This window comes from Syngnathus leptorhynchus, chromosome 2 (genome assembly GCF_054491065.1).
Source record: "Syngnathus leptorhynchus isolate UIUO chromosome 2, UIUO_Slep, whole genome shotgun sequence".
Taxonomy (NCBI): Eukaryota; Metazoa; Chordata; class Actinopteri; order Syngnathiformes; family Syngnathidae; genus Syngnathus; species Syngnathus leptorhynchus.
Window position 1 is genome coordinate 362,668 of NC_141196.1, and position 9,267 is coordinate 371,934.

General features: G+C 49.1%; 1 protein-coding gene and 1 long non-coding RNA gene across 8 annotated transcripts; one reads left to right on the forward strand and one right to left on the reverse strand.

Moving 5' to 3' along the window:
- The first annotated feature begins 1,187 nt into the window (after window positions 1–1,187).
- tnfsf12 (TNF superfamily member 12) lies at window positions 1,188–7,728 on the forward strand. 7 transcript variants are annotated; one of them, XM_085905872.1, is made up of 6 exons: window positions 1,872–2,703; window positions 4,610–4,691; window positions 6,428–6,484; window positions 6,593–6,616; window positions 6,689–6,816; window positions 7,434–7,728. In XM_085905872.1, exons 1-6 carry the CDS (start codon window positions 2,536–2,538, stop codon window positions 7,707–7,709), a joined length of 735 nt encoding a protein of 244 aa, XP_085761998.1. In that variant the 5' UTR covers window positions 1,872–2,535; the 3' UTR covers window positions 7,710–7,728. The 7 variants fall into 7 exon arrangements, with proteins under 7 accessions (XP_085761993.1, XP_085761994.1, XP_085761996.1 ...); XM_085905868.1 differs by having other exon boundaries at window positions 1,864–2,703; window positions 6,428–6,616; XM_085905870.1 differs by having other exon boundaries at window positions 1,864–2,703; window positions 6,593–6,816.
- Window positions 5,825–7,140, reverse strand: LOC147059857 (uncharacterized). Its single transcript, XR_015065503.1, has 2 exons — window positions 7,023–7,140; window positions 5,825–6,809 (listed from the first exon to the last, which is right to left on the reverse strand). It is a non-coding gene; the product is annotated as an uncharacterized LOC147059857 (long non-coding RNA).
- Window positions 7,729–9,267: the final 1,539 nt, after the last annotated feature.

Consider the following 9,267-nt stretch of genomic DNA (forward strand, 5'->3'; position numbering starts at 1 on the left):
GCAGGCAGGCAGCCACGCAGGCAGCCACGCAGGCAGCCACGCAGGCAGGCAGGCAGCCACGCAGGCAGGCAGGCAGCCACGCAGGCAGCCACGCAGGCAGGCAGCCACGCAGGCACGCAGGCACGCACGCAGGCAGGCAGCCAGGCAGGCAGGCAGCCAGGCAGACAGCCAGGCAGGCAGGCAGACGCCGATGTCCAAATAAGGGCGTACGCGGCGGCGTCTATAGAATGACAGCATGTCTGCTTGCCTCTACCCCCCTCTTTTAGTGAGTTAAAGTGAAAAAAAACAAAAAAAAAGACACCTTCGCCCAACTGAACACATTTACTCAAGCATGCTTGTGACAAGTGACGCCACTGAATGCAAGGATTATCCTATTGTTAATTTTCGGTAAGGGCAGCAGGTGCCTTTGCGAATGGGTTGTGCGTAGGGGGCGGGGCTACCCCAAACCAGACTAAACAGGAAGAAGAGGCGTCGAGAGGTCTTGGCAACGAACGACACGATCTGATGAAGTTTTTGCTTGCATCAGTCACGGTCATTTGAATCTCTGTCTGACTGACGTTTGCGGCAAGTCAGTCAGTCAGTCAGTCAGTCAGTGAGTGACTGAGTGAGCAAGCGAGCAAGCGAGCGAGTGAGTGCGTCGGTCTGCGCGCGTCATCGCTGACATCTGATTAGGCGGGAAAGAAAAAAAAAAAAGAAAAAACAACTTTGGCGGCCTACAGTAGTCAGGCACACGCGAGCTATTAATAGCAACACGCACGCAGCCAGCTTAGCGGTTAGGCAGGAATGAAGGCAGCCTTTCACAATTTCTCATTTCCTGCGCCCGAATTGTGCACGCGCACAAGTGCTTGTAACCTCAACCTTTTAAAGGGGCTGTGATCACGCACACCGAAACACGTGGGCAGGAGAGCGGGGTAAGTGCATGGGGAAAGAAAGAAAGAAAGAAAGAAAGAAAGAAAGAAAGAAAGAAAGAAAGAAAGAAAGAAAGAAAGAAAGTATGGGAGGGAGGGAGAAAAGGGAGCAAACAGGCTGGTAAGAGACATGGAGGGAACCCCGGGGAATGGAAAGAGAAGGATGAGCGAAAGAAATAAGAAGGGAGGGAGACGGGAAAAAGAGAGAGGGGCCGCAGAGGGGGAGAAGTACGACTGTACAGAGCGGTGGAAAAAACGTGGGAAGCAAGGCAGGGGGGACCAAAAAGAATGAGCGAAAGACACCAAAGAAAAAAAGCCTACGCATGTCAAGTAGAACCTGCGCATGCTGTACGTCGTTTCCACGGCTACAGTGCTCTCTAGCGGCGGAAACAACAACAGCAACATTTTCGACGGAACGACTGCGCATTACAAACGCTCAACTGAATGTTCCACAGGGAAGGAAATCTTAGTATGGTGCAAAATACACACACACACACACACACACACACACACACACACACACGCACACGCACACGCACACACAAAAAGCAAAATAAAGTTTCAATACAAGTATAGAGTCCCACAACGACGACAATGTCATTTTGTTGCAAAAATTCGAAAATATGACGACAAAAGCCAAAATGTTGTACAGCACTTTTACAAGAATTAAAGTCAGAAGACAGTCATCGCTAAGATTCAAGAACTTTTATTCGCCATGTTTGAGCATGCCAAACAAGGAAGCCTCAATTCAACATTAAGCTCTTTTACGATAAAGCCTTCCCGCCGGTGGGGGGGACGACGACGACGACACCCTCTACCGGTTGCCAGCCAATCAATCGCAGGGCACAACAACGAACAAGAAGTCCTATCATGATAGAGATACTTTGGAATTTGAAAACATTGAACAGAATAATAATAAAACAAAGATTCTCAGAAAAAAAATCATTTACTTCAAGATCAACTTTTGAAAATCAAAGTTAAAGCTCACTCAAGTTCATGAGAATAAAGTGTTTGACAAGAAAATGTCCTCCGACCTCTAAAGTCTTGCGAGGACAAGAGTTCAACCTTGATGAAAAAGCCGTAATATTACGAGAAATTGAGCGTTGAAAAGTGGGCGAAATGAGATTCTTATCCTGCTTTCTGTCGCCCTCCTGTGGCCACCCCAGGAAACGTCCAACACTCCAGATCGAGACCGGTTGATATGATTAAACAGAAAAGAAAAAAAAGACAAGCAAGAAAGGAAATAGAAAAAAAAAAAAGAGAGAAAAGTGCAGCACAGAGAGACACAGGAGGGGAGAACGAGGCTCTCGGCGTCAGATCTCCACTCGGGAGCCCCCCCGGTCGGTCGATGCGCGCGCGCGCAGTCTTATTAAAGACAAGAGGAGGAACACCCCACGAGCTAGAGAAGCCCGAAGGGAGAAGCGAGACGCCGAGAGACGGATGCAACAGTCGGCGAGATGCGACGAGCCAATTAGCGGACCGCCGCGCGTGTTCATTAAGCAGCCGCGGCGGGCCAGGATGGGGGGTGGGGCTGGGGGGGTCCTCGAGTGCGCCGTGGATGTTACCAACTAATAAGACGCACCACCGTGGGATGATCGGCGGCGGCGGCGGCGTTGACTGAGTGAGCATGCATCGGATCGCGCCGCGGCGGCGCAAGCTCCGGGCGCTGTGGGCTTCGCTGGCTCTGCTGGCACTGTCCGTGGCAGCCTGCAGCGCGCTCTTCACGGCGTGGACTTGGCGCCAGACGCAGGACCTGTCCCAGTCCTTCCACATCCTCCAGGAGCGCCTCGAGCAGGTCGGAGCAGCAGTAACAACCAAAAAGACGACGAGTAACCCCCACCCCCCACGCCAAAAAAAAAAAAAAAAACCCCAACAAAAAAGTGGTTACGCAACTTAACTCGTGCATGCGGTTACGGGAATCATCGTGGGGGACGTGCGGTGGTGTTTAAATCTGAATTTGCCACTCTCTCTCAAAGCCACGCTTTTATTGTCTTTTGTTAAACAAACAAACAGTTTACTGGAAACCCTGAAATTCTTTCATTCTTGTTTTTTCCCTCCTCACTTCCTCACTCAGACACATCTAATTTTGGACGTAGCATCAGCGGCAACTTTTCCAAAATGATTGACAAACTGGCATGATTTTAGCAGCCGTTTTGAAATGGACTTTCAGTCCGGCTCGTTAGCACAATTTGTCACTTTTTCATTTCGTCAAGTTTTAGTCGAGGATATGTCGAGAACGTTGCTTTCCTTTGAGTCAAAGGGCACTGTCAGCATTTTAGGACCAACATTTCGCCCTTTTTGTGAGCGGATATTCACATTTCATTGATGAAAATGTACTTGCCTTGAATGATGTCGCTCGGGCGCATTATTGGAGTTGATGTGAAGACGTCGTTTGAATTTTTCGTTTGCATCCAGGTCTTCGATGAGCTCATACTTGTGTCAGCTTTGACCACCCAGCGCAACAGTTATTTGTCAACGGTTAGCGTAGCGTAGCGTAGCGACATTGTAGCCGTTGCTTTTGTGTTATTTTCGAAACGACCGGCACCAAACTTTGAACCGAACGAAGCCTTTCTCCGAACGTTTTGCCGTGAAGCGCCAGAACGAGAATCACGGCCGGGCCGGGCCAATCGATCATTTATTCATTTTTGTCTCGTCATTGCTGGTGAAGTGAGATTCTTCTTCATTTTGTGCGTACGCTGCACTTTTTCTTCACGGACCGAGCCGAGGCTCTCGCTCACGTCTCGTATTTGCTTGTTGGTTTTGTTTCTGCCTTGCACGAAGCACCTGTGGCAAATGCAAACTTTCCATAACATCCCTCTCTGATGATTCTCCTGCCCCCCGCCCCCAAGTCAACAGAGGGAATTTTAATTGGAGCATCTGTGGCAAGAAAAGCGTTCCTTAATACGCCTTTGTGAGCGAGGTCTGGACGGATTCCGTATTTTCCTGCTGCCTTTGCCTGTTGATTCTCGGTTCCTTCCTTGGCATTTTTTGGGGGGATGCTCATTCCTTAAAGTCTTTCCATGTTCTGGAAGGCCTTTTTTTTTTCTGGCTCTTTCCTTATTTTTTTCTTGCTCTTTTATGATGATGCCTTCCCAAGTTCATTCCAGATTTGACACAATTAGGCATGCCCTGGCCCGTTGCTCTTTATTTTTTTTGGGACGATTTATTGATTTATTCATGTATTTATTAATACGCCTTTTAGATGACCGAAATCATTCAAGATTTTAGGCCGGTGGTATTTGTAAGGATGCCCTGCTTTTTACTCAGAAGAATTCATTTCTGTGGACTTACTTTCCTCAATAGACCTTTTCAAGTTTGTTTGCTTTCTCTTAGCATTCTCTTTTTTTGAAATGTGTTCAATGGGATGTGGTGGTGGTTTTGATAGTGGCCCGCAGCTAAGGACACGTGGAGTGCTGATGCTCGCTTGGAACATTTGTTGCCATGCCAGGAGAGCGACAGTAGCGTGCCGTTTAAGATAAACAGATGCGCGCACACGCACACACGCGCACTTCTCCTTCAGCGGGGCCCCCCCGCCAAGCGTTTCAAAATCTGCTGGCTCTGCAAATCTCCTTTCTTTCCCAGAAAGCCAGCCAGCGAGGCCAAGCACTAAAACGTGCTGGGGGAGGGGGCGGGACATCCGAGTGTGGGATATACACTCGTTCATCTCACACGTGTGTGTGTGTGTGTGTGTGTTTGCACAGGTCAACATGCAGCGGAAGGCCATTGTGCAGCTCATCCTGGAAAAGCGGGAGCTGCTAGTCGGCCAGAGAGTCAAGCGAGACGGTACGTGCGCGAAGCCATTTTGGGCCGCAGCTAAAAGTCGACACAGGAAGCAGTAGGCAGTCGGGCTGCTGTGGCACAAATTACAGGTCCGACCAGAGCGGCCTCACAGCCTAGAAAACCATCAGGCTCGGGAAGCGGGCCTTGTTGCACGCTTCTGGCTGATTTGGGGCTACGATTTGTTGTGAAAGCAGGGATGCTTGATGACCTATCATTGCGGTATTTATGGATGGCAGCCCTCGTGCGTGTCCGGGAGTGAAGGCCTCGGGACCACGGGGTGGGCAATTCTTGAGATGCTTTAATGCCTCTTCCAGATGACGTTTTGTGTCAAACCAAACAGGAAAACCACTTTCACTTGGTACGTTTGAAAGTACCAATGCCCCTGCTAGCTACATATCATTGACAAGCTCACATTATTATGGTAAACAAAAACAAAACGAGTCAGAGAAAATGTTTACAAATTAAAACAAAAGTATCGAATAAAACGATAGCTATCTGAAACTACAATTCTAGCGCAAAAGTCGACTTTGTCAATTGATGAGCTTTAGGGCTTTGTTTTGAATGGCTTTTCTTTCCGGCAGCAATGAGGACGCAAAGTTGAGCATTGCGCTTTTCTGTTTGACACGATGCTTTTTCAACAAACGCCGTCGGCTCCGATTGGCTGCTAGCAAGCAAATGCCATTCGGCCGGCCAACGACAGAGACGTAGGCGATAGGCAAAGCGACGACAAACAAAACGGCACAATCAGCAAAATGTCACTTTTGACTAAAAGTTGATCTGCTATCCGCAGGCAGAGCACGCGTGTGAGAATTGTGGACAATACGTCCTGGGTTCACTTGACTTGACATTTTTTCCTCATCATCAATATAAGGAACAAATGTTCCTTATATTAAAAAAAACGAACACTAACTCTCAACAAAAAGAAAAAAAACAATACAAAAAGAAAGAAATAAAACTAATACATCCTCGGTGCACTTGACTTGATTTCGTGAACTCTTTTTTTTTTTCCATTATCTTGGAGTCCTTATAAAAAAAACCTATATTAAATATAATTGGAAAAAAAGGAAAAACTACTCATAATAAATAGATACAAAAAATAATAAAACAATTCCATCTTCACTTCACTTGACTTAGTGAACTTTTTTTCATCATCTTAGACTCGAACTAACACGAAACAGAAAAAAGAGAACAATCATCAACAAAAGCGCCCTGAAAACTAAGTGAAAAACTACCGAATCGGGAAGCCTCCTAACGCAAAATGCTAGCAAAACCGAGCTGAAACGATGGATTCTTTTGACGTTAGCATTGCTAGCTGCGGCTTGCCGATAGCCAAAAGCCAGCTGAGGAGGTCAATCAATATTTCTATTTTTGGGCAAAGCAGCTCTGGAGAATTGATGGCACCTTTCCTTTCTTTTCTCGTCTCTTTCTTTCCACCACTTCATCTCTCTCATTCCGTTTATGTTGGATGCTTTGGTCTCCTCAACACATTCCTTTTTTTTTTTTCTTTCTGGATTCCCTGCGAGCGGCCGCCGGCACGCTCCCATGATGAAAAGAACAGTTTGAGGGAAATCTATGAAAAGCACGTGACGGGAAATCCTTTGGCCATCTGCTAAACCCGTTAAGACGGCGACGAGATGGGCGGCAAATGAGCGCGGCGGCGGCTGCGGCGGCGTTTGGAGACAGATTGTAGAACCGCACCGATGTTTTCTTTGTCGCGCTCATATTCTGCCTGCCAAAAGGGGGAACGCTGCGCGGGAAGCACGGAAACGGCAAGAAAGCGGCGTCTCATTTTGAGAGTAAGTGGCCTGGCAGATGCCTCGTCTCGTCTCACCTTAGCGTCTGTCACGCCCGCCGCCGCCGCCAAAAGGCCTTCATTGACTTTGCCTTTCTTTCCTTCCCGACAGTCACCAAAGTCTCCTCTCAGCAAGGTAAGGAAGGGTGCATGGGCGCCGGGGGTAGGGCTGGCTCATTCCTCATCCCACGTTGCCCTCGCTCCGCAGTGGGCGAAGGCGGCGTCATCAAGGGCTGGGAGGAACGCGCGCTCAACATGAGCAAAGCTGTCAGCTACGACAAGGAGGAAGGCACCTTTGTGGTGGAGAGGCCGGGCGTCTACTTCCTCTTCTGTCAGGTAAACATTGGCACGTTCAACCGAGAGTCAAACAAGCCTACGTAGTACAAGTGGGAAATGGATTCATCCTACAACAGACACGTCCTCTTCGAATGAAAATAGAATCGGCAACAACAGGCCGAACGCTACCTAGATGCTAAGTTAGCATTACGTTCGCATAACGTTAGCATTGCTAACGTCACATAAACAAGGAACTGAGAACGTGCCTGAGCCAACGGATGAAGAGTTATTCAAATATCTTCAATCCATTTATCGAAGCGTCCTTGTCAGTCCAAATCATTCAATTCTACCAAATCTTCATCCTCGGCGTCACTTACAAACAACTCCGCGAACACCGGAAGTAGAAGACGCGGCGCTTTCTCTTCTCCGTGCCTTACGTCAGTCTTATGGTCAGTTGCCTGGCTGGAGCGCCCCCGTGCGGTTTAGTGTGACGTCAAATAATCTAAAAATGTCAGTCGCACCCCCGGGCAAAAAAAAAACCGAGGGAGGTTTATAGTCCGCAAAATACGCTCGATTAGAGAGCAGTGGCTCACGGTCCAAAAAGAGAAAGACGCAAAAGAGCGCGCCATTGATCGATCCGTTGTCGCCGCAGCTGAAACTTCTCGCTCGATCGGCAGGTGCTGTTCAACGAGGAGAAGTCGCAGTACGTTAAGCTGGATGTGGTGACCGGTGGCCAGAGGCCCCAAAAGCTGCAGTGCATGGAGGGCTACGGGACCACCCCGTCGGCCGGGCCTCACCCGTCGCACTTCCTCAAGCCCTGCCAGGTGTCGGGGCTCCTGCGCCTGGACAAGGGCGCCCGGCTTCACGCCGTCACCGGACCTTCCTTCCGCCTGCACACGTTGGGCAACCCGTCGGCCTCGCCTCACATTTTCAGCATTTTCAAGGTCAACTGACAACGGGGGAGGGGGGGCAATTGGAGCCCAAAAGGGGGGGGGGGGGGGGGACGACTGTAGCCCCTCTGTAGCCCCATCTGTGAAGGGCGGGGAACTGTAGCCCCTTCCTCCACATTGGCCTCCAAAGAGAGGGGGGGGGGGGGGGTGACTGTAGCCCCTCCCTCTGCATTGGCCTCCAAAGAGGGGAGGGTGGAACTGCAGCCCCTCGGCATTCACCCCCAGCGCCGCTTCTTCCCACGGACGATCCTTTTTTGGGCAAAGCCGACGGTGTGCGGACGCCGTTTAGCCGGCGACGCGACCCGGCCGAGGGGGCGGACGAGAACCGGAAGGAGACTGGGCTTCCTTCCGCGTTTTGGGCCGTGCTGTGCATAACCTGGGAACTTTTTGGACATTGAAAAGATGGGATTTTCTTCTTTAAAAAGCCTTTTTGTACCATGAAAATGGACTGCTTAATGCCTTTTTTTAGTCACTCTGTACTTTTTCTTGCTATTTTTGCTATCTGTCGTTTCAAAGACTCAACCGCGAGTTATATTGTCTGGATCATCCAGTGGAACAAAAGGGGGAAAAAAATCATTGACATGTTCAAAATCTCACTGGGGCCACAAAGACATGAAACGCTGTGTTCCAAAATACGATGTGGCTTGTTTTCTGAAATGGACTCTCAATAGGGTTAAAGTCAGGGGATGGTGGCCTGCTGCTTCCCTGATGTCAAAGCCCATTCATTGGAGTCCAAAACAAGCTTTTTATTTGTTTAAAAAATCAAAAGTCGCAATGTTAAGAGAATAATGTTGACTAAAGTTTAAATGAGAGTCCCATTTTTCTTCGGAAAAAAACCCCTGATCTATCTTAGGAAAACGGTCGTACTTTGGAGGAAAAAGTCACAAGCTTGAGCATCCAGACATTGGTGGATTGATGGAGGAGGGAAAAAAAAAAGTCTCATTTTGAGGTTACGATCTACAAGATTTTTTTGAAAGCAAAATAGACACTGGTAAGAAGAAAGACAACTTAGCCGCGCATATAACTTCAAGCTCTGCATAATCATTTGGAACACAGAGTTAGCCACATTCCAATCATGTTTTTCCCCAGCAAAATTGCTAATGGGAGAACAAGCGAGCGCCAAGCGGGCCGTGCTGTCCGTCCGTCCGTCCGTCCGTCTGCCTTGCGCAAGTCCAACAAGTGTGTTATTTGCAGCCGCGCGCGGTTGCCTTTTTGTTGATGAGTCGTTTTTGTGGGCTGGCCGCATGGCTTTGCTTGCTTTGCCTGGGGCACTCGGGTTCCTAACCCTTGCCAGCGGGTTGCAAAAAGAAACATGGCACTATTTTCATCCTCTTTTCATTTCCTCACCCGTCCGTCCGTCTGTCCGTCCGTCCCCCTCAAAGTAAGCCCCCCTGGCTGCCTCACATTTCCCCTTTGTCAGCACACACGCTCCACTAAAGCTGTCCGCCATCTCCATTTTCACTTCCTCATGCAAAGCTGGAACATTGCCGCACGCACGCACGCACGCAGGCACGCAGGCACGCACGCACTTCCTTGCTCGTATTTCGATTTTGCCAAGGGT

Bases quoted from the DNA above. Each gene is read 5' to 3' on its own strand.
- tnfsf12 (XM_085905867.1), top strand. From the start codon at position 2,536: ATGCATCGGATCGCGCCGCGGCGGCGCAAGCTCCGGGCGCTGTGGGCT. The intron at 2,704-4,609 runs GTCGGAGCAGCA...GTGTTTGCACAG, and splicing joins TCCAGGAGCGCCTCGAGCAG to GTCAACATGCAGCGGAAGGC. The intron at 6,817-7,433 runs GTAAACATTGGC...CTCGATCGGCAG, and splicing joins TCTACTTCCTCTTCTGTCAG to GTGCTGTTCAACGAGGAGAA.